Consider the following 25302-nt stretch of genomic DNA (forward strand, 5'->3'; position numbering starts at 1 on the left):
ATCCTTGTTTCATGTATCTCCTAAGAATGATTCTGCTACATAGTCTAAGATATGACATCTATTAAAATTAACCACGATCCCTTATTAAAATGTAATACATGACCCAAATGAAATTTCCTCATTGATTCTTTTGAAGGCCTCGGTCAGTTGTCTTGCCAGATGTCCCGTTTCTTGATCTGTCCTGCATTTCCTCATGAGCAGATATTTCTGGCAGCAAATGCTACACAGGTGATAATGTGTCCGTGTGCCAACATCCTAGGAGACACGGAAGAATGTGTGGGCAGGATGCTTACAAATTGAGCAGCTATCTTCCTTTCCAGTGCCCTCGACCTGTGGGTTTCAGTACCCAGAGCAGACCCTGGCTGGAATCAACCAGTCCTTTTGGGGCTGAAAGTGGCAATCTTCAAATTCTTCTATTCTTCTGTCTAAAATCTTTTATCCATCTGTGTTTTTTCTTCTTCTCTAAGGAAGAACTTTGCCCCTACTGCTCATTCTCCACTCCCCTCACTCATTTCTCAGTCTATCAGTTTTGATTCATATTTTCAAAACTTAGTGTTTATAACCCTTCTCTCCTACTATTCTTTTTGAAACTCAGTGTCCCGATTGCCCCACCTGTGGCCAAGGGAGCCTCGTCAGTCATCCTTCTGTGTCCTCTTGGCTTGGTTCCCGTGGTGCGGAAGAAGGTTGTGTCTCTGGCCCCACGTGTGCTGGTCTGGGCAGGACTCTTTTTAGTCCCCTCTGACCTCCCCCCAGGAACCCCATCTGCCAACACACACTCACACTTTAACGGTCATTGAGTGTCGCACTTGCTAATACCCTGCTCCTTTCTGAATCTTCTCATCATTTTGGCCTTATTCCCTCAGTTTCTTCTGGTGCGGCCCTAGTGACCCCATTTCCTGAGAATCTCAGGAACCTTTGATTTCCTCAGGGCTGTGGTGAGGTGGAGACGGGTCAGGATGGGGTAGTAGGATGTGTTTTCCTTTACACACCTGCCAGACAGGTACATTGCTCTGCAGAAGTCCTCTTGGGTACACCCGGCTTGAGTCACACTTCCCCACAGCAGGAGACTTTTAAAATAAGTATCAGGGGCATTTAGCTTCCATATATACCTTTGGGGACATAGAGTCATAAGCAGACAAACTATGAGTGCTGTATTGTGACGTATAGTGTTTGAGCACATATCTGCTCATTATATGTGTGTATATATATATATGTGTGTGTGTGTGCATTTATGCATAATAGGTATTAGAAATAATATTGTTATAACTGAGATTTTTCTATTATATAATAATCTCATATCTCAGAATATATTTTATCTCATTATGATTCATGAACTTAATTTTTGTAACACTTGGTATGGCACATAGTTTCCTCTTTACCCACACATCCAACCAATATAAATAATATTGAGGATAATATCCTTTATGATTCATGAAGAGGAATTTCGTCTTATCCCAGGAAGTTTCAACTGTAATCTGTATGTAGGATGATGATAGTCTCCTTTATGGACAGAAGTCAATTAAAGGAAATACGTAGGCATATTGATCCTTCCTTCAATGGTAAAATTTTATTGTGACTGAATTATCCTTGTTTCTACTACAGTGTGTTTAAAGATGCTCTATGTCATGGGAGAAGATTTGGAAAATCCTAAGCTCTGTAAGGCTTTAATATTATCTGATTGCGGAGTTTATGAAAATAAATACAGCATTTTCTGCTTCACTCTCTGACTTGTGTTAGCAACAAATGGGTTATATTAAGAAGTTGTATACAAAGTATATATTCCTCATTGTATCCTAAAGTGTAATTGGGTATGTAGAATTTTATTGTAATTTATTTTTGTCCTCTGTAACAAATGTGAATATGTGTTTAATTTATTGCATTGAATAAGGAGCAGATAATTGTTATGGGTAACTTAAGATCCAGATAGTTCCTTTTGGAATGTTTGGCCTATAAATGTCTTCCTACAATTACTGCGATTGTAAAATTGAAATTGATTTTGTTTTTAAAATTAGATTTCTTTCCTCACAGTGTCTGTGATAATATGAAATACCGGTACTCTATGAACTCAACCAGACACTCAATTTAAATTTAAGATACAGGTGTAATTTTGTTACTAGGAGTTGAAGAAAGCTAATGGATGACATTAGTGTAGTCTCTCAACCATTCCATTTTTAATTTCGTGTGTTTCTTTTTACCAACATTCCTCACTTTATGGTCTTTCATAAAATAAGGAATTGCAATGTTTTGGAAACTGAATTAATAAAAAGATGCCCATACATTGGATAAAGGCTTTGTGGGACTGAATTGCTCTTGAAATGAGAAAAGGCACATAACACAGTTCTCAGTTTTACCATGGATTGTCTTTCTGGGAAAGTGCACTAAGTTCAAATGTTGTGAATGAATACTCATTTTTCTGAGGACCTTCATTTTAACAATAGAACCTGATTCGGTCTTTCAGTTATATCTTATGTTTCATCAAATATTTAATTAACAATGTATGAAATACTTTTATACAAGTACAGCAATGACTTGTGCCTTCTGATGTATTTTTCATGGCACGCTTTTCCTTTCATTTTGCAGCATGTTCCACCTCTGCATTTTCAATGTTAATTTCTTCTCTATAGTTCCCCTCCAATCCTGAAAGGGTTAAGATGTTTCATATGACATGGAAAAAGTAAGTGAGAAAATTTAAAGCAACAGGGAAGAACTGTCATCTGTGTATTTCAAAAAATCTAAGGAGAAAGAACAACTTCACAAGGATCATAGAATTTGGAAATACTTTTCCGAGTATTTACTATTATTTTACATCTGAGTAGTACATTTCCTTGGTTGATAGGGCAACTCTTCCCTTTCCTTTCCTCTTTAATGTTTTAGAATCATTGTTTTATCCCTATTATTGTGAACTCTCATAATGAAGGGTCTTGGTCATGCTTGACGCTCAGTGCGTGCCATTTGAGAATAATTATCTCATTTAATTATTTTCTATCTTTAAAAGTTTTTGACAGCTTTATTGAGATATAATTCACATACTCTAAAAATCATCTATTTCAGGTGAACAGTTTAGGTGTTCAGTATAATCACAGAGTTGTTTATTACCATAATCAATTTTAGATTATTGTCATCATCCCCAAAAGAAACATGAACCCATGAGCAGTCACTTCCCATTCACCCCCAACCTTGAGCTCTTGCCCATCACTAATTCCTTTCTGCCTTTATAGGTTTGCCTCTTCTGGATCTTTTCTAGCAATAGAATCATGCAGTCTGGGGTTATCCGTGATTGGCTGGTCAGTTTCTACAGCACTGCTGGCTGGGATTTGGATAGGGAGTGCACGGAATCTGTACGCTAATTTGGGGGATGCCGCCGTCATTGCAATATTAAGTCTTTCAATCCATGAACGTGGGGTATACTTCCATTACGTATTTGTTTTTTGTTTTTATAAGTAGAGTTATTTTCTGAATTTCATTCTTGGGTTGTTCATTGCTAGTGTATAGAAAGGCAGGTGTTTTTATATTTTGATCCTATATCCTGCAATCAGCTGAACTCATTTACTCAGTTTTTTATGTGGATATCCTATCATTTTATAAAAACAGCTTTTGTCTCGCCATTTTCTGTGTTTTTTCTTCCTGCAATCCTTGCCTATCAGATATTGAGCATTTGTTGTTGTTGTTTTTAGATGTTATTTATTTGAGAGAAAGAGCGAAAGCCAGGGGGGAGGAACAGGGAGAGGGACATCAGACTCTGTGTGCTGAGTTCGGAGCCCCAGGCAGGCCTCGACCCCATGACCCCAAGATCACATGAGCAGAGCCCAGATCAAGAGTTGGACACCCAACCGATCAAGCCACCTGTGTGCCCCAGATACTGACTCTCTTGAATGGATTCTCTGATGTTCTTACTCTGTGTGTCTGTGTGCGTCGTTTTGTTCCACTCTCTGGAGGATTTTGTTTTACCTCCCCATGTTTGGTTAACATGTTTATTTCTGCTATTGTAGTACAATACTGTATTGTATTGTAGTATTGTATTTCTGCTATTGCTTGGTCTTTGTTCCTATTTTTATAACATTATGTTCTTGTTTTATGGATATAATCTATCTAATCTATTTATGGTAATTAGTATAGATCTTTGAATTCTCTTATATATCCCCAGTTTTTTTCTTTCCTCTGGGTCTGTTTTTGCTTGTTCATTTTGGTTTCTCTTAGTCATGCTTGATCAACTTCACTCATGAGGCCACGTGGTCTGGATCAGACTTTCTGTTTCCCACGTGTGCATGGAGGTTGGCGGGGCAGTGAGCCTGGGTGGGGTGAACCTCTGTGGGCAGACAGTGCATATGCTACCTTGGGCTGGTCAGTTTCTCCAGGGAGGATTCTTCTGGTCCCTTGTTCCAGTTTGCTGTGGGTCTGAGACCGGTGGAGGGGGTTCGTTTAAATGTCCTTGCTGCTATGCTGGGAGCTGGGCAGAACAGAGAGTGGGGAATACAGTGTTTGGTTGCCTGTCACTAGATACTTTCAGCCAGGTGGCTTCTGCCCCCGTTTCTCTCTGGCTTTGTCAGGCACCCCTCCCCTTGCTGGGAATCAACATGTGGTCACGCCTGGGGGTGAGCGGAAGCATCCCCTCAGTGGACGTGCTGGGCGTGGGCACATTGGCACCGTTGATTTCCGCCTCACAATGTAGTCTTCGCTTTCTGAGTCTTCCTAGGGTTCTGTGCCTGGAATCAGCAGTTTCCTCTTAGAGGATCATCCGCTTCCTGCGTCCATGGTGCTCAGTAACCATTCATGCTTCTCTCATCAGCTTCCAGAATTCTCTTGTCTTTAGCTCTGTTTCTCCTCAGTCTATTTGTCCTTGTGGGTTTGTGAAGTAAACGGTATTCTCTGTTGTCTGCTCAATGTGAGGAAACAGAGGTGAGGTGTGTTTGGATTATTTTTAATTCTTCATGCAGAAGCCCCGAGGTATATTTTCACAAACATCATCTCTACAGAGACTTTGGAGGAATCTTTGGGCCAGGGAACATTTTGAGGTATTCCTCAAGATGTTTTGTTGTTAACATTTTGGACTCTCTATTCTTTTTTAAATTTCCTTGTAGAAAATCGAACCCTTACACATTTCCCTTGTGGCTTTCCCTTTCTGAATACAAAAAGCCTTCAGGAGCCCTAGAGCTTTCCCCTTCCCTGTAACAAGAACTCATCCATCCAAGTCTTTCCTGCCTTTGGAAAGGCAGACCCTGCTCTCAGTTCCTTCGCTTTTCCTACTTTCCGTGCTCATAATGTAGCTTTACAGTATTGGTTCTTTGGTTTGAATGCCCCTCAAAATGAAAATCCATTTGCCAAGGCTTCCATCTTCACACCTGTACCACGATCCTTGCCTGGTGCCGCTGAGTGCTGTATCCCACCTATTGAGGGTTCCTTTTTCTTTCATCTTTAGTGATGATCATGAGGTCTGTTTTCATCACCATACCTGAAACTTCAACATCTAAACGAGAGTTTCTCTTCAGAGTGCTTACCTCGGTGAAAATGTGTTCAAAATCTTTTAACGAGCCATCCCTGGAACTCAAGAAGTGTAATCCCAGACTTCAGTGGGATTCTCCGGTCCTTCAGACCTGGATTCCCCCCCACCCCCACCCCCCACACTTGGGGCTGCTGGGTCAGTGTTCCCAGCTCCCTCTGCTGTGGTTTGGAGCTGCCCCCAAATCCCTTGCCATTTGGAGCACTTTGAAGAGAGTTAAAATTTCTGCCTATACCATGTGTCCAGAGAGAAGAGGCGGGCTGTGTGCCAAGTGTGAGCTCCAGGGTCACGAGTACCATTTTTGTCTCGTTGACGGAACCACCAAGAGCAGTTTCCTATGGCACCTTCAAGTCGCGTGGCTGCCCTGTGTTTCAGTACAGAGAGGAGGCATACACCCTCAGGACTGCTCCAGGCCAGGCGCTCAAATCCTTGGAGTTTCTCCTTCCCATTCACGCACTCACCCTTAGCCCTTACACGAGGCAAAGCAGACAAAGATACTGTTCCCAGGGTAGGTCTGATCCTCGATCCCTATTCTCCCAAATGTGTCCTTTTCAAAAATCTTTTGCTTCTGTATCCTTTGGTGACATCCTAGATTCATTTGCAAAATGTCCCGTCCTCCGAGCGAAGTGTTTGATTCTGCTTGTTGGTAGTTTTTCCTGTTCCCTGTCCTGCCTGTCTGTCTGCCTGGTGCCCTGGGAGCCCAAGCAGCTTTACCACCGGAGCACTGATGCATGGACAGGGTGGCCCCCAGCTGAGATTTTTGAGGCTAGGGGAGCCGGAAACACGGAACTTGGGGACAGGGACAGTTGGTTCCTGCTGCCAGATGACATCTTTTTCTCTCAGGACCATCTTCTAAAATACTAACATATTTCCAATTTAAAAAAATAACTTAATTTTGCCCTCCAACCCCAATGACTATTTTTTCCTTTTTTCTCTTCCTTGTTGTTCCTTCTTTATCTTTTTTCTTTCTTGTGTTATATCCTTTATCCTGCTGAAATATGACTTATGTAATTATCTCCATGCTTGTTCGAGCATTTTCTCATTTTATTAAAATATTTCAGATTTGCATGTTAATGTTTAATGTTTTCGTGGTTGCATCACGTTCCACGATCACGCTCTGGGGGAGGGTTGCCTGATTTAGCAAACAGCAATACAGGGGACTGGGTTCAACCTGAGCTTCCGCTAAATGGTAAAGCGCCGTGTTTGTGTATGGTGCCCCATGCTGTATTTTCCAGCGCAGTATTTGGGACATACCTATTTTTTTCTAGTCCATCTGAGATTCCGAATGAACTGGGCACCCTATAGTTTATCCCGCAGTCCTACAAAACATCGTATTGTTCAACACAGGTGCTTATTTTTCAACACGATGCACATATTTTCAGCAATGCGACGGACATCTTTAGGCATAAAATTTCATATTTTGAATTAACTTCCTTAGGTGGATTGTTAGCAGTAGAATTATCAAGGAGATGAGTGTTTTTTTCTAAGACTTTTCAAAGCTGTTGCCAAATCACTTTTTAAAAAGGTTATAGCAATTTATGCTCCCACCAGCAGTGTGTAAGAGTGCTTGGGCCCTGCCCCCTTGCTAACAGGATCCTCACTTAAATACTCCCTTGCTCTTTTGGCAGGCAAATAATGATAAATCATTTTCATCTGTGATTACTAATGAAGTTCACATTTTTTTTTATTAGGCATTCTGTGTCCTGATTTTTAAGTTTTCTGCAGCCGTATCCTGACTTCTCTGCTCCTGCTTTGCATTGCTTTGAACTGTAAGGAATATGTCTGATGCTTATTTATTTCCTTGTGTTTACTCCGCCGCTGGGGCGGGACCCTGGTCCCCAGGCTCAGGTTTCAGGATGAGTTCTGCACAGTCCTCACCAGCCTACCTGCCAACCCACCCATTGTTCAAAAGCAAAAACTTCCTAAGACTTCTAAATGCATTTCAAATAAATCAATTAAAAAGCATAGGAGAGTAATTTTCTTTTGAGCCTGCAGCATGAAAGTTTTTTCACAGTTCTCCTTCATTGCTGCTTCTTGGGTATGGACTGGGTTCAAATACAGCTTCAGTAACCACCCACTGGGTCTGCCCCCAGAACCAAACCCTCCTGCCCCACCCGTGTCCGCTGTACAGAAGAGTTCTGCTAGGTTCACGAGGGTGTAAAGCCTCATGGTCCCCACATCCCTTCCCTCTGGAAATAATGGGCACCCCATGCATGGGCCTCCATTCCAAAGGCAAGGGGGAGCATTGCTATGGATTTCAACAGGCATGTTACCCCGTTCCTGCTGGGGTTCAAAGCTTCAGCTTAGTACAGAGTAATAAAATAGCAAGATTTGCTTCCTCTAAGGAAGAAAGTCTGAATAGTACATGTTCTGGAATATTTCTGTAGGTGAAGTAAATAGCACCTTTGTACTCCCTGGCCTTTTGACCTCTAACTCATGGTATCACCAGACCTCTGTCTCCCTCCCTAGGCATCCGGATTCCCGATTAGTCCTCATCACTATAAAGTAAGAGGCCATTGGCTTGGCTTGAAATTGCTGCATTCTCCTGACTTACTTGTTTTATGCATCGTGCCAACTAGCCCAGCCTTGGCCTTGCATGAAGTTCGCAGCATTCTGGGGCAATCTGCTCCCTCGATCGAGTATCTCTGTACCACCTGCTCGAGGACCTGCCCAGGCTCCTGACGCGCCGCTTTTTCTCCTTGGTGCTGCTCCGCGCTCCTGCTCTTGGCACTCTCAAACCTGCTCTGGGGCCTCGCTTTTCTTTCTTTCGACTTGATATTGACATTAAGTACCGGGGTCTTCTGCATCGAATGACCCAAAGCTGGCTTTGGGATTTAGTGATTCTAATGTGGGAGCCCCCATTTTTCAACTGTTCTGACCTGCAGTGAGATAACTTGAGCCCCTGCCAGGTGCATCTTGGCCGATTCAGGCCTCTTCTTGCTCCAGAAAAGCTCCTGGACTCCGGAGGAGGAGCCTGGCTACAGAAGGCTGTGTCGGGGAGGAAACTGGGGGTGCCCTGTGGCGCCCTCTTCTCAACCTCCTACAACTTTCTGTGATGCCTGCAGGAACGTGAGTCTCCATCTCATGTTGGCCATCAGCAGCGGCCTCAGATTTCTTAGAAAAAGAATTAAAATGTATATCTGGACAAGAGGAAAGACGTTAGCTCCGCTGCTAGGCTCCCTCCCTGCCAACGGCAGCACTAGGGCCATGCCCAGCTTCGCTGCTAACTCGTGGGGCGGGGGGCACTCAGCCTCGGTCTTACTGCCTGTAAAATGGGTCAAGAAGAGAATCATTGGTGTGTTTGAACGAGGCCTCAGCACAGCTCTCGACACATGGTGGTTGATTGACACGTAATATCACAAAGACCCTTATCCAAGAGCTAGCTAGCCTCTCGTTAAGAGTAGAGAGACAAAGGCAGGTTCTCCTGAGCTCATGGGAATGCCAAATATTTACATATTTCAAAAGTTCATCTTCAAAGACATTGTGCCATTTTATAAATCATTCCTCCAGGAGAAGAGAAGCATTCTTCATCTCTTCTTTTGAACTCTATCTTGGAATCTGAACCTGGGCAATTCTCATCATTCACAAATAATTTACATTTCTGTGCAAGCAGAATGTCCCATAGTTCATACTTGTATTTGTTCAGTTTGCGTCATGTACCCTTCGGAGACTGATTTGGAAGCATACATGTGTATTAGAGGGATACAGGGGATTGGGGCAAATAGTGGACTGTCCCGTTCACTGTCGAGTGTGTGTTTAGACTCATGCAGAGGACATGGGGGTATCGAGTGTGCTGCTTATAGGAGTGGGTTCCTAAAGGAATGCGGTCTGCAAACTCATTAAAGAGGGCAAAACTGGGGATAGGCCTGAAGGTGTGTCTCATCCTACAATTGAACCGTGCTTGTACTGGTTTAGTGGGAGAAAATATATGTCCCGTGTGTCTTAAATGTCATTAATTTAGGGGAAAATATGGAAGAGCAAGGATGGCTTTTAAGATGTCCTGTGCCGTGACCCCCAGAAGGGGTGGATGGTGGACGATGGCAACAGGACCACTTGGCCCTCCACCCACCCCGCAAGCTCAGTCCCCTTCAGTGCACACACATGCACATGTGCGCACACACACACACGCACACACACACATATACACCTGCCTGTGTGCACATACCCATGCATACGCACAGTTGCACACATACCGGCTGCCTCTTCATTAGCTGCTTTGGCCTTGCTGTTGGTCTTAATGTTGGTTGGTTTCTGTGTTCCCTCTTCCTCTTCCTTTTCTGCTAGGAGAAACCCTTCTCTCGCCCACTTTGCATTCTGATGAGCCTGCCTGCCTCTTCACATTCTTCTTGTGAATGAGAATTGGACCATAACTCATCGTGGAATCGGTGGTGATTGCCTCCAAATTGGCCAAGGGGGACACAGGCAGAGTTTGAGAAATAAAAGTCCTCTCTTTGCCACGGCCCAAGAGGAAGGGCTGCACACGCGGTCCGCACAGTAACAGAGCAGCGACTTTCCGTGGAGCACCAAACAGGAGCGGCAGTGCTTTCAATCTTGTCTCTAATTTTTGCATATTTAATGCAAAACATATTCAGAGCTTGTTTTTCCAGCCTCAGGAAGCATTTAATGCAGTTCGAGAGAAGGAAGTGTAGCGAAGTCCAAGATGGTGAGGTCGGAGGGCCTGGTCCTCTTAATGCCAGCCATCCAGCCAGGGGCTGGAGCTTGGGGACCCCCCGCCCATGCCCCTGACCGTTTCCACGACAGAATCTTAGTTGATACCGACGTTTCCTAGGAGTGGTGTTCTCTCCACGTCCAACTGATTCTTTTCATTCCTTTACAGGGAAACTTCGTGGCTTGTATGACAGCGATTTTACGACAAATGGAAGATTATCATTATGCCCATTTGATCAAGACTTTTGGAAAAATGAGGACTGACGTTGTGGTGAGTGTGACTTTGGCCCTTTTCACAGGAGTATGTTTGGGGGCCAGTGTTACAGGCAAGACACTGTTGTCGGTGTTTCCATTTTAAGTATGATTTTGTGTATGGAGACTGATTTAAGTATGAGTTTGCGTGGGGACTTGGCTCCAGTTGGTTTGAGAAGCCACCTGGCGAAAAGGAAGCTGTGTCTCTAAGAAGACAAGGGTCCCAACACACAGACTTGTTCCTAATGCTGAATTTGGGAGTGACTCAGCATGTCAGCCCAGATAGGGCTTCCTTATGCTCTGGGGTCACTGGAGATGTGGAGACCCTGCCCATGGAGAGTGTTCTAGTAACTCCTGTTCACGTATTGATTGGCTTCTCAGTAGCAGAAGGCAGAGAGTCTTTTCAGCTGCAAATCATACTCTCCTATTAATTAGCTCTAATCACGGGAGCTCATCAGCATTTCTCCAAATAATTCTTCAGTCTTCCTCAATGCAACTATGATACGGCTTAATTAGGACAAGCATAATAGAGGGGAAGTTCGTGCTTCAGAAGCACCTCCCTAACGACCTGAAATCCCGTGGCCGGATGGTAGATGTCTGCCATGAAGCTGCCCCCGCACTCGTTGGCCGAGTTCTCGGCTAGATGGTGACCTGAACTCTGGGGTCTAGTAACACAGATTTCATTTCTGAGACCCCTAGATTCCTAGTGGATCTAGCAAATGCTACTAGGGTTTCTAGAACAAGGTTGCTGACACTTTACATTATTATATCTACTTTCCTAAGGGAGGGGAGGAAGAACGCATGTGATGATTATTTTCCAAAGGATTATTTCTAATAAAAAACAGCCTTATTAATTGTTGCCACTCTGAGTGTGTGTGCATGCATTTAAATTTCTAAGGAGACAAAAATGGGTCTGCACCTTAAAATCATAGCAATTTTCCTTAAATGAAAGTGAAGGAGTGAGAATATGTATGTGTTTGTGTCTCTTGGTGTTTAGTTCTTTAGCTTAAAGGAGGGGTTGCTCAGGCATGTGATCTGTATTACATTTGGTCCTGTCCCTCCTCGGCTGTCATGGCGTAGTGAAATCATGTGATACAGGGAACGTTCCGTGCCATCAGTGAATCTGAACGGTATCCTTCATCCCTGTTTGGGTCAGTGGAAGGGAGTTGTAGCCAAACCTACATGGACAGTTTCCTAGATGGCATTCCGGGCTGAATAATACAGTTTTCAGAATGAGAAGCATTACCCGTCCTGGATACTTAGGGCTGTGATTAATCATTTGTCCTTTATCAGAACAGTCCTATGATCCAAATCCACACATGCAAACCGTGAAAAATATTTCATCTGAACCATTAAGAGGTGTCGTTGGTAGAGGAGCTCTAGTGCCTCGAGAAACGTGGTTCACAGAGTGGTTTTGCAAAATGACTAGAATTCGCTGAATTCCAAGTGGTGACCTCTCTCCTTGCTCAGAGATCACGACCAGATACTTACTACATGTTGTGGTCCTGATTTCCCGAGGGATTTTTTTTTCCTTTAGACATAGCAGTTCAGAAAATCAATTATTTGCAGACAATTTGATTTCCGCTATAAAATGGCATTTGTGGTTTGGATATCACGAATTCCTATTGCAAGGACTGTAGACCTTTTTATTGTTGTTAATCTGTCAGAACCTTTGTGAAGTATGTTCTTATCTGTTAACTGTACATAGAAAGTATTTGTTTTTGTACTTCAACAACCACCCACAAAAATGAGAGATCATTTTGTGTTCAGTAATTGAAAGTTAGTTAGTACTGCCATCTGAAAACGGCCTCGACCATTTTCTCGGGACCATGTCTTTGTAACAGGTGCTGCTTCAGGTTTTCAAACTGAGCCCTTGTTTGGTTGGATGAGAGATTCCCATAGAAAACTACAGTTACCGTCAGTGCCAAAGTCATGGGGTCAGCGCTGTTACTTTTACGGTCTCTCAAATGGCCCTTGGACCCTAGGCCAGGGAGTGGAGGGAGCACGCGTGAGGCAGAATGATCCAGAAAAGAGAAACAGTGGACATGTACGGTTCCAGATTCTTGGGACAGAGTGATTTCCAGCGTGGTGCGCCTCGCAGGACCGTCCTGTTCTTGTGCAGTGGAGAAGCTGAGAGGCAGGATGGGCGGCTGGCTCTTACCTGTCCAGTTGCACCATCTAGAATACAAGTAGAGAACTTGCTCTGTGTCCGTAGTAAGATCAGAGGTGATGAGGAGCACCCTGGACCTTCCAGGGAAGACGGCTGTCTTGCCACATGTCCCAGATTCCCACTGGGTGGCCCTTCAGAAATATCTGTTGAGTGACCGAATGAACAGTGCCCTAACCGAGGACAGTGCAGGTAAAAGTAACACTTGCTGGTTAAATGTCGAGTGAAGGGGTGCCTGGGTGGCTCAGTCGTTAAGCATCTGCCTTCAGCTCAGGTGACGAACTCAGGGTCCTGGGATTGAGCCCTGCGTCGGGCTCCCTGCTCAGTGGAGAGTCTGCTTCTCCCTCTTCCACTCCCCCTGCTTGTGCTCCCTCTCTTGCCGTCTCTCTCTGTCAAATAAATAAATAAATAAAATAAAAATAAAAAAATAAATGTCGAGTGAATGCAAAACTCGAGGGCCATGGCCTTCTGGCTTCCGCCCTGGAGGGGAAATGTCATGCTCAGGAGGCTGTGCGGGGGGTGGGGCGTGGGGGTGGGGAGAAGGGGCAGTAAGAGGACCAGGGATGAGGTGAGCCTCGACAGGGCCATCCGACCACACGGGACCCTGTACACCATGCTGAGAAACGCTGTGTTCTTTGCTTGTTTTCAACTTTCTACACCATTTGTTTGTTCCTCTTTGTTTTAAAATTATTTTTCCAGGCCTTTGTTTTTTTGAGTAAACTTTTTGAGATAATTGCGGCATCACATGTGGCTGTACAAAGTAATATTCTACCTGCTTTCCCCAGTGCTGACGTCTTACAGATCTATAGCCCGGGATCCAGACCGAAGGGCGACATTGCTGTGGTCCCCGGATCTCAGGAGCGTTCCCCCAATTCTACCTGTACTCTCTTCCCTGTTTGTCGTGCAAAACTTCAACGGTGCAGAGAGCCTGAAAGAATAGCACAATGAACATTACGATTCTTGCCACCCAAATGCACCAGTCGTGAGCACTTCTGTGTCCTGTAAGTGTGTGAGAAACATGCCTCTGCCTTAGTGGGTCAGCAAACCTCTCTCAAGAACTAGGACCTCCCCCAACAGCCTCATTGCCGTTCCAGAACGTCACACACAGAAGCATGCATACTCAGATTTTCTCCATTCTTCCCGGTCTGTCTTGTCTTTCATGAGGGGCTTCCTCAATTCAGGATCCAGCCAGATTCCCTCATTGCAGTTGGTTGTGCCTCCTTCATCTCTTTTTTCAAGAACAGGTCCCTCACCCTGTCTTGTCTTTCTTCATGCTGCTTTGTATGGTTTTCGGCGTGCTGCGTTACCCTCCATACGTCCTGCAAACCAGAAGCGTGGCCTAAAGTTCAGATTCATCCTTTCGGCAGGAGAACTTCAGAGCTGGGGTGAAGTGCTCCCCATTGTGCGCGTTGGGAGGGTCGGGATGCTGAGCTCACCGTGACCTGACCATGAGTTTGATCGCTTGGTTGAGAGCAGGCACCAGCCTGACCTCCCCATTGTGAGGACACCTAGCCCTTCACAGTTGTCACATGATCTTTAGCTTATGCTTCGGCATCCCCACAGCGTTGGCCAATGTCCAGTCTCCTGACCGTTCTTCATCTGATGATCATCTACTGAGGGTCCTTGTCTGAAACACTTTCTCCTTTGGCATAGCAGGATTTCCTTCGGGTGTCAAGAAGCTTTGTCTTTAAGAACATTGGGAAGCCTCTGGGCATGTGGGTGAAATGGAAGGTTGGGAAATGTTGGAGCCTTTGCCAGATTTGTAATTTGAAAAGGCCGCTCTGGGTCAAGGGGAGGGATCATGAGGGACAAGAGTGGACACGGGTAGGGAGGCCAGGATTCCCCTCAACAGTCTGGGTGAGAGATGGGTGTTGTTCAGGTGGGTGGGGATGAGGATGGACAGAAGCAAATAGATTCATGACAAGAAGATTGTGGCTGTGGACTGATGGCTGTTGTTAGAGCTGCCCAATTATTACATGGGGCATCCTGTGAATAATCAAACTGCAAAAGACAGCGGGAATGGATTGGCACCGAAAGAGGAAATTTTCACCGAAGATCTTCTATTAGTCCTCTGTGTCCCCTTGTTGACTTGGAGATAGCAGTGTAATCATCTGCTAAGCCTCATCGGCCATGGAGTGGACCATCGCCACGGCTAGTCAATTCTGCAGACAGACAAGGACGCCTCGTAAAACCTCATCCTCCTCAACATGCAGCATTTTGCCTGATCAGCAAAGTACCAAAATTTAACAGCTGAGCCATACTAATGAAGTACGGGCTGTGTTTCCTAGGAAAAAAAATAAGGGAGTTGGGGAAAATGTGCTTCTCTTCCAGAATAATAAAACCCAGACCCTGTATCTCAATTATTAGGCTTTGAGGAGTGATCAGCAAGAAAGCAATTTCATGCAAATAGAGATGTGGCTAAATGATGGCACTCAGCCCGCCAAATATGCAACCTGGTCATTAAAATGCGAAACTCTTGACAAAGTGGGGAAACTTAAGTGGGGAAATATAAATTGGTGTTATTAGCCTGGGGAAAGACGCCCCATTCGTCGTGTCCAGGGCCCCCGGAGCACCCTGCCCGGCGTGAAATCAGGGCTTTGAAGTCAGAGCTCGTGAGAACAGAGTCTGGAAGACGTGGGGTGACTTTTCTCTCTCAAAGAGGCCCAGGTGCTGATCTTCTTGACTGGGGGCCTCTACTGTCAAAAGGGGATCATGGTTGCTCCCTGAGTTTTTATTCATGGTAGGGCGCACGCGGTAGGCATGACTTGCCAGAACCCGGCACGGCTACTTCGGTTGCAAAGAAAGGATTTGGCTTGGCCCAGCGGCTCACCGATGCTATCAAATGTAGCTGGTGCCTTTTTTCGAGAAGCACTTGTTTACGACTTTGCTGAGAGTTGCTTTCTTGGCTGCTTAAATTCTGTACATCTCCGTGAGCTTCACAGCCAGTGCACCTAATTATGATTCCATAGATTAAATAAATGAGAAATAGCCACTCATTTGGTAATCTCTGACCATGGCCTCATTTTTCTAAATGAATTCTCTGTGGCTTTCCCCGCATCCACTCCACACTGGAGGGAGCTTGCAGACTCCCGGAGAGGTATGCTTTTCAGGATACGCGCTAGTTCTGTTCTGGTCAGCTCAGAACAGGGGCCAAGCCTGCAGGTTCAAGAAATCCTCCAGATTCTGACAGGCCCAGGGTGGAGTCCTTCTGACGCGGGTACCCCTTCGGGATGCCATGGCAGGGAATGACCCGTATGGTAGAGAGGATCATGCCCAAGGTTGGCATCAGTGTCACTGAGTAGGCTGTGGGGTCGCAGCTGCCATCTGAAAGTGGCCACGTGACCGTGTGCTCCCATGGTTATGATGAACCGAGCTGGTGCAGATGGTCAGGAGTTTCCACCTGAGCCTTTGGTTTGTAAATTACGTAAGAAAAAGGAACGGTATAACCACCCCGTATTCAACCTGCTGGGCCCTGTTCATAATGAAAAATGTGTTTTGAGTAAATCCTGCATATGATGTTTGCAAAATGCATGTTTCCTATAAGCAGAAAGAATGCAGTATTTGTAACCTGGAGAGCTCCTCTTATGACTATGACAGAGAGCTGGCCAGGTCCCGTTTCTGAAAATATCCTTGAGAAAGTTATTACAGGCTGGAGGTGCTCTGGCAAACAGAAAGAAAAAAGCTCCTGTGAAATACATCTTCATTACTTTTTAGAATGTTTTCATTCCACTAAAAAAAAAATGAGGTCATTTATACTGTAATTATTCAAGAGGGGATTGGTCTTCTCCTTTCTCTTGGTGGGCTGTTGCAATGTTCTATTTTTTTTTTTTTTATTTCAGGATTTCCTGATGGAAACATTCATCATGTTTAAGAACCTCATTGGGAAGAACGTCTACCCTTTTGACTGGGTGATAATGAACATGATGCAGAATAAGTGAGTATAGGGAGGAAAGCTCCCACCTCTTACAAGGTGTCCAATTCATGTCTGCTGGGAACAGTGGTGTTGCCTGGATACCATGGGGGCTCTCCTACAAGGAACACATCCTCCCCATTCTGTGATGCAAACAGTTGTTTGGAGAAGCAGACCTGGAGAGTGGGTGATTTCCTTATGCCAACGCGGGGCTCTGCCTTCTGGGGAAACACAGAGCTGAGCCCTAGCCCCCGCCTTAGCCTTGGTCTACGGCAGCCTCTGGCAAGGGTACAGTTTACCATCTTATTTTAACCACGTGTTTATTAGCCCAAGTGATTCTCCTCTGTCTAGGTTTTTGAAAGGTGTTTGCATTTCTCCTATTTCAGCTTTAAAAAGTGAGCATTTTCTTTGTACTTATTAAATATTAATCTTGTGCCTTGTTTATCATTTCCCTGTGAAGGCTGTTGGTTAACTTTCCAGTGCATGTGTTCTATAATTTCTGTAAGCGCCAGTAACAATCCTTGGGTTCTCAATCACATGTGATTCCTAGAAGAAATTACCGTTGACCTCATTTTTCCCCCTCCTTCCTTATTGCATTTTTTATGGAGATAATTGTAGATTCATAGGCATTGTGGTTATAAAAAGAAATACAGAGAGATCTGTGTATACTTTATCTAGGTTCCCTTAGCGATAACATTTTGCAAAACTAGAGCTCCTTGCTGCAGCCAGGGGCTCAGCGGTGAAAGGTTTCATGGGCTCCCGCAGCTTTTCCTGCTGTGCTTGTGTGTGGCCGTGGCGCCTTTTCTCGAACCCGCCAACACGTGGGTCCTTCTCACTGTCCATGTCGCACACCTCCTCCTCGCCCCTCCAGCTCTACCCTCTCGAAACCCGGACACCCACTCATTTTTCCTCCACTTCTAAAATGTTGGCATCTCAACTGTGATGTGTAAATGGAATTATACCAAATGTAACATTTCAGGATTGGCTTTTTTCATTCTCCTTCATCCCCTGGTGATGCATTCAGGTTGCTGGGCACATCAGTCGTTTGTTCCTTTGGATTGCTGGGCGGCGTTCCGTGGTATGGATGGTTTAACCATTCACCTGCCGAAGGACAGCTGGGCTCTTTCCAGTTTGAGGCTATTACAAATAAAGCCGCCACGAACATTGGCGTAGGGAGTTTTGTGTGAGCATAAGTTCATTTCCCTGGCATAGACCCCTGGGGTAGGTCTGGAGGGTTCTGTGGCCGCTCCTCATTTAGGTTTGTAAAAACTGCTCGACTACGGCTGTACCGTGTTACGGTGTCGCTAGCAGGTTGATAATGAGCCTGCTTTTCTGCATCCCCGCCAACCTTTGCCAGGGTCACTGTTTCTCCTTTTAGCCCTGGGGAGAGATGTGCAGTGTGTTTCATTGTGGTCTGGATTCGCATTTTCCCTGATGCGACAAACAATGGCATCATTCAAGAGACCGTTGACTTGGTCTTAGTGCTGACCAGAACTCAAGGCAGGCCTTGGTGCAGGGTGTGGTCTCTCTTCTCTTCCTGGTCACCGTGCACGAGAGTGTGACCTGTATCTCTCAGGCAGAGTGGCCACCGCGGCCTGGTGCCCAGCCCACCCGTTCCGCACCCTGGGGTGGGGCTTGAGGGGGCGCTGCTCCCTCAAAGGTCAGATGTGATTCACACCTCTAAGTTTGACTTGGCGCCTCCAATCCCAGGGTCCCACGGGGTAAAATGTCCGGATGGTACAGCCACACTCTATTGATTGGTGCTATTTGGTGACGAGCGAGAGTCTGTTTTCAGTTTTACCACGATGATCGCCTCATTTGCTCTCCCTTCTAGTCCTTCGTCAGCCTTCTGCTGCCAACCCTGACATGTCTGAGCGTCCTCCCATCACCCCAGAACCGCAGTGTGGCTGAAAGCCACGTGGCCTCTGGTTCAAAGCGTGGAGCACTGTGCTCAGAGCCTCCTTCTCTGGATATTCTGTCCAGCTTCTCCCGACGTGTTCTGTTGTTTCTGTGGTGAGAAGGTGGCTTAACCTGTGGTCTCCAGGATCACGTGTTCCCTGCATGTCAAGCCAGCCCTGTCCCTGTGTCCCAGCATGCTGGCGCACGTCTGCAGGGCCCAGCTGCGTGACAGAGACACCCGGTGTGCGGTGGCATCTGGGAGCCAAGCCTTTGCATCTCGTTGCAGGGAGGAGAGTTCTTGTCTGGGGGCAGGGAACCTCTACGAAGGAGAAGCCATGTCTGCTGTGTCCTCATTGCAAAGGCTGTGACAGCCACTTTGAGGATGAAGTCTGGTGTAGGTGATAATAGAATTCAAGTCTGGAGTGGGGCGTGCATCCTCTCCTCTTGTTTGGGGTGCCCAGAGGCTGCAGCACCAAGAGACATCTTGATGACGGACATACTGTGAATTTAAACTCCCTGTGGTTTATGTCACACATAAAATGTGGTACAGAACTGTCTCATCTAAAATCCTAGCACTCTGGGGCCAAGTCATCCAGCTGAGAGTGCTTCCTCTGGTAGAACTTTCTAAGGCTGAGCAACGTTTGTGAGTGTGTGTGTGTATGTGTGTGTACGCATGTCCCTGTGTCCGTGTGCGTGGGCGAGTGCTGGTACCAAGCAAAAGGACTTGGGTTTGCAGAGATTCTGGCTTGCGAGGCTCTGAGCCATGCAGGTTCCTATCACAGTCAACACATGCTATAGGAACAGGTTCCCAAGCCAACATGTGTCGCAGAGGAGTGAGCCACAAAGGACGCATGTAGGTCAGTGTTTGTGCAGCAGTGAATGTAGGCTTCGTTCGGGAATCCCACTGCGGCCCGCTCTGTTGAGTGAACAGTACTGGTTTTTAGAAGCTGAATCGGTTGGGTTTTGGAAGACACCTGGGTGTGTGACCCTTCAGTTCTCTTGAACGTTTTTGCTTACATGTTCGCTTCTGAATGAAGAGCTTATTTCATATTTTATGGGAGCCGTCATTCTTTGCGATGTGTCCTGTATTTGCATCCGAGGGCTGCCCGTGAGCATTTGACAGGCTTTCCGTGTGCCAGGCGCTGCCGTGCGGATAGCCCAGGCATCATGCCCACAGTCCCCGCAGCAGCACTCTGAGACAGCTGGGGTTTTACGCCCATCTTACAGATGGGGAGATTGGAGCCTGAAGGTTTGGTAACTTGCCAGAAGATACACAGCTGGGAAGTGGTAGGGCCAGACTTTACATCCAGAGTCCACCCTCTGAACCACCTTGCTACCTTGAATATTTCTCCCGTGCTTCAGAGAGAGTGTTGATTTTAACCCCGGTGTCCTTTGAACGCACCTTTCCTGGGAGACTCTTGCTTACTTGAGTGAATGTTAAGCACAGAAGTCAAACGTTCTTTACTCGGCTTTCTTTGCTATGAAAGGGTACTTGGTTAAGAGAATATCACTGATTGCCGAAATGGATGGAGTCCTGCTGTAAACTTCTAGAAGACCAAAAGCTCACTACTATTGTAATGAAGTAATTTCCTAGAAATTATATAGATGCCATATGGCATTGTCTCTGTGCTATTACCTATTTTTTTTTTAAATCTATAACTTCATAGCTTGCTACCTTCCATGTCACCAGACTGCCATGCTCTTCCTCTTCCCGGCATGGGTCAGAGACCTCCTTGCTTCCGCAGGATAAGCAGTATTCCCAGAAGCTTCCACAAGCCTGTATTTAAGTTTAAATACCACTTAAATACCACTTAAATACCACTGCATGTCCACAGCTGGACATGCAGTTTTATCATCCACAGCGTAGAAATTGACAGACTCAGCCCCCGTGGTCTCTTACATGCTTGCGTGCTTGTTCAGCTTTGTGTGTGCAAATGTACCGTCACCCCTCAAAACTGGGGGCTCTCCCAGTGCCATTAACGATGGCACCCATCGGTTCTGGAGCAGTCACTTGTAAATCAGGAGCCAAAGTTAGAGGATCCAGTGACTGTCCCAAGGACAGGGGTTACTTGGTTGCTATGTTCAGGATAGCGACTGAGTGGTGATGGCCTGACATCATAGCTCTGCTCTCGGATACAGCGGTGCCAGATGGTAAGATGACATTTAAGATGAGCACAGTTGGGGCGCCTGGGTGGCTCAGTGGGTTAAAGCCTCTGCCTTCGGCTCAGGTCATGATCCCAGGGTCCTGGGATCGAGCCCCACATCGGGCTCTCTGCTCAGCAGGGAGCCTGCTTCCCTTCCAATCTCTCTGCCTGCTTCTCTGCCTACTTGTGATCTCCATCTGTCAAATAAATAAATAAAATCTTTAAAAAAAAAAAAAAAAGATGAGCACAGTTCACGTCTCGTAGAAGTGTGCTTGCGTGTTATCTCCCAGAAGTGCTTCATAATCTTTCCCGAGGGAAGCAAAGGCTAAGTCTCCTTGTAAGATCTGATGCTGTACTAGAAGCAGAGACCTTCTATGTTAGCCTGTAAGTGCTAATACCCATCCTTGAACTCCTAGTAGCCAACTTTCCCGGATTTATGCTTCACGGCATGCGCACGGAGTCTAATATTGAAGACTTGTGATGTGGATCTCCTGGAGTTCTCTCTGGTTCTTGGTAGAAGTGTGGCCACTTGGTTGAGTTTCTGTGTCTTTCTTTTAGTCTTAGGACTTGAATTCATCCCAGTAGTGTATCTGTACACTAAAAATCCCAGACTAGAATTGTGAGGCATAGGAGTGATCTGGGAGGCAATGAGTCTACTCAGTGGTTTGACTGATTCCTTTTTCACCTTGAAGAAAGCTTTTCTTGTTAACTGCCATAATTTCACCTTGGAAAGGCACTTCTACAGTGTACATTGGGTGAAGAAAAGGGCAATACAGAGTTTAATTTTCAGATTTTTAACATTAGACTTTCTAACTCATGATGTGTGTGTAACATGGACCAAAACCCTTCCTGCATTTGTCAACCATTTTGTCTTGCAACAGAATTTTTTTTAAAAATTCGGCTACCCCGAATTAGATTCTCACTAGGCTTTGTTGCTTGTGTCCCTCTCTCAGGATTAAAAAAAATAAATGAAATCACCATTTCTACTTCCTCAGATCACTCAAAGCTTGTAGCGGTGATCATCAATAATTTTCAAGGGTCTCTCTGTATTAACACACATTTGGTGTCTGGTACTTCTTGCATTTGTATATGTTAAGCTGGGGCCCATTTATGATTTGTGGTTTATATCCTACACACTTTCATATAGGGCTTGGTCTGTTTTATAAGAAATGATTCATAGATCCTAACTATAAAATAGAACATGGAAAACCATAGAGAAAACATGAAACTCTCTAGAAACCGAGAGACTCGAAGCTGCCTGGAAGACAAAGTAAGAAGGAAAATAGAACAGGTTTCAGAATTCTCACTGGATGATAAAAAAGTTCCTTGTAGTTTATCAGCAGAGACTGACAGTGGGTGGTGTAGATCCTTCAGTGACACATGTAGCAAGAGGACATCACAGTTAAGGAATCAGACGAGAACTCAGAATTCTGCCTGTGGAAGATGGAAGAGATCATCATTTCAATTTTAAAATGCTTAGAATCTTGCCATGTGTCATATATTGGCCATGACAGAGTCCGGTCATAATTGGACCTGCCTGAAACACTGCCTTATCAAATACAGTGCATTTTGCTGACTTGCCAAATATAGTCTTGTCTCATTATTGACCACTTAAACATTGAAGACCATCAGTCAGAAATGATGGTCTGGTTTTATTGATCTAGAATCAAGTTAATCTTATTTTTGTCCTTAGAAACCCTGAAATTGTGTCACTATTCGGAATTTGTGAGATCATCGTTGCCATTTAGTCCATGGGTCTAGGTCATGGTTTTTGATCATGGCCACGTGGAGACTGTCCCAGGACAGTTCAGGCTGGTGTTTGTTCCATCTGCCTTTTTGATCACCTTTCTTTTGGCTATAGTGTTAGTGCATTTGGATGTGTCCCCTTCCGTTCCTCCTTCTCTCCCCCGTGAGTCAGGCATCTTAGGACCAGGATGTGTTTGCCTCAGTCCATTAACACAGCGCGTTATGTTTCCACCAACCTAACGTGCACAGTGCATATTCACGTGATCATAATCGCCTGTGGCTCCTCGTGTGCAGTAAATTTCCCATGCATAGTTTTACAAAGGAGCCATTTCTCTCCTTTTAAATAGAGCACATTTCCCCCACTCAGAAGCAGTATCCATCAGATATATCAGAGTCCAAGATGGCAAGCTCCTGGATGTTTCAGCCAAGATTAATTTGGCGTGTAGTCAGGACAAGAAAGGGCCTTAAGCCTTAGAAAGGTATTCTACCTTTAAGATGCCAGGCTTCTTCAGGGTAAATCGTGATAATGGTCAGAAAGCAAATTTGCTGGTGAGGCTGTTTGCAGGGACAGCGCCATTTGGTTCCAGTGTTGTGGAAGGATTTTTGTCCTTGCTAGCACATGCCTTGGGCTCGGAGCAGAGAAAATGTGCCATTTGCCTAGGGACGAAAGAAAGAGAGGTAGGGGGTCCCCACTCACTGGGAATCTGCTTCAGGGGCTCTGCCACCAGGTAGCTGACAATGGTGGCGTCTGGGGGGACCATGTTTTCCTGTTGGACCTCCTTGTCAGGAAACACCTCTCCCTTTGAAGGGCACGCAGCTAAAATCTTTGTGCAAGTTGAAAGCACGGATAGAAAGCGTTTTGGGCTCTAGAGACTCTTGGATTATTTCTTCTCGACATCTTTTGTCTTTCCCTTGAAGCCTGGGGTCTTAGTTGATGTTGTTACTTTTAATTTAATTTATTTTTTCAACTTACTGGTTTCCTACTGAGGTTTTGCATATCCAGTGGCTTGAAGATTTTAAGCACACCTAAGAATCATTTTTCCCTTTGAAACTGTATATGGTGGCTGTTGACACAAACATTGTCACAACATGACTTGCTGAGGACCACAGGAAAAAAAAATAAATATTGTTTCTCAGGGGGAAGAACTAGGAATTCAAAGTCAGTATAATGAAAACATTCTGGAATGAAAATTTCCCCAGAGCTCAGCATGCCCACATTTTACCCAGCTCACACACTTAATAATATCCGTCTTTGAACCTTTTTGCTCTCCAAAGAAATTGGCTTAACCTGAGATGTTTTGCTGCTCAGACACCAGTCTGCAGACACTGAGGCACACGCCTGCGGGTTGGACCAAGCCAGGCTAGAGCTCAGCTAGAGGCAAGTCTCCTGGAGAAACACACGAGGTGTTTCTCTGGGGCTGGGTTGGCCACTTTAAGCACTGGGGTTTCAAGACAGATACCGAATCACATCTAGTAATGGCACCCCGGGTCCCCCAGTGGGAGAAGGACCCCATCTGCATGGTACGTGGCTACCAGTGGGAGTTCCCTTTGTCCTTTGTGGCCTTTTCTTAAATTATCTTAATATTTTCCGTGTATTTATTCTGTGTCGTGCGTGCTTTTGCTCTGTGCTTAATAATTAAGCTGGGCCTGAAATTAAAACAAATAATTCCAGATCTTCTTCAGTATGTGTAACCAATTTATTGCACGGAACTTGGATCCTTCATCCAGTTGGGTTTTATTCAGATCGCCTCTTTATTTAATTCAGAGATGAGAACTCATGCTACTCTCAGGGGAATGGCAGTGATGAAGAGCTCTCAGCCAGGACTCTTACTTAGGGAAACTTGCTTCAGAGGAAAGTTTTGAAAGGGCAAAGTCTGTTTAAGAATTCTCAGAGCGGACGCACACCTTGCTGTGAGCTCGTTCCTGGTGTTGATGAGGCCGTCTGCGGGCTCTTAATCCTCGAGGACGTACTTCAGTTTATGAGAAATGAAGCCAAGTGAGCTCTCTGTTTTATGCATGAAACTTCCCTCCATGCACAAATCAAAAAGGAGGAAGTACATTTTATTAAGGTCATTCTCCAGATCCTTCCGTCCTAAATGTTTACCTCCAGTGCTCCTGTGACTTGGATGAAATCGTGTGCCCTGTAAGACCCTGGGCTGGGGTGCTTTTATTTTCAGGCTAGGATGGGAGGAGGAGGAGACAGCCGAGGTGAGTTGAATGCCTACCACTAGGTTGCCAGTGTGGTCTTGGTACTTTTCTCGTGGTTCTCAACCAGGGGGGATTTTGTCATTCTCCCCCAGCCCCGCCATGGAACGTGGCCATGTCCAGGCACGTTTTTGTTGTCACAGCTGGGGGAAGGCAGGCTGCTGGCATCTCGTGCATGGACCCCAGACATGCCACTAAACATCCTTCCATGTATAGGACGGCCCCCTTCAAAGAATATTCGACTCAGAAATGCCAGTGATAACCCTATTTTATGGATGGAAGGAAACAGAATTTCAGTGACCTGAAGTAATTAATGGAAACATATGTGATTTGTTTCAGTGATCTTCTTCTCTTTGTTTCCACATTTCTCAGCACCCCCCCTCCCTGTTTCATGACCGCAGCAATGACAGTATCCCCTACAGTAAACACTAGAGGCCATTCCCTGAAGATGCCAGGACTGACCTTTCACCTACCAAGGATGCACCTGTGAACCAGAGGTAGTTTTCCCTGAGATGACCAGTCAGGTGCCCGGGCTTCATGGTGAAAACCTGTGGGCGTGGCCCGGGCTCACCTGGCAGTGGGAGCGAGGAGGGTATGGGGATTAGAGTCACACTGATCTGAATTCAGATCCCAGGCTGCCCCTACTCATACCTGGTACGGAGGACACGTGCACGAACTATTAGCCAGTATCTCTTCTGGGCGAGTTTGTGTGTGTGCATTTTAGAAAACATTATTATATATCATACATAATTATATTAATTGTTAATATATGATATATAAAATATATTCATATATAAATTCTAGATAAATAAAT

At 45.4% G+C, this 25302-nt stretch overlaps 1 protein-coding gene across 3 annotated transcripts in view; it reads left to right on the forward strand.

Annotated features, from left to right (window-relative positions):
- DOCK1 (dedicator of cytokinesis 1) overlaps positions 1 to 25302 on the forward strand; it is a 489703-nt gene that overhangs the window by 298484 nt on the left and 165917 nt on the right. For all 3 annotated transcript variants that reach the window (XR_006821218.1, XM_046026751.1, XM_046026752.1), the window contains exons 28-29: positions 10335 to 10436; positions 16424 to 16518. Coding sequence is in view for 2 of the 3 variants with exons in the window: in XM_046026751.1 (XP_045882707.1) it covers positions 10335 to 10436; positions 16424 to 16518 (197 nt within the window). In the remaining variant the exon portion in view is untranslated. The remainder of the gene's footprint in view (positions 1 to 10334; positions 10437 to 16423; positions 16519 to 25302) is intronic.

The sequence above is a fragment of the Meles meles genome, chromosome 13 (genome assembly GCF_922984935.1).
Source record: "Meles meles chromosome 13, mMelMel3.1 paternal haplotype, whole genome shotgun sequence".
NCBI lineage: Eukaryota > Metazoa > Chordata > Mammalia > Carnivora > Mustelidae > Meles > Meles meles.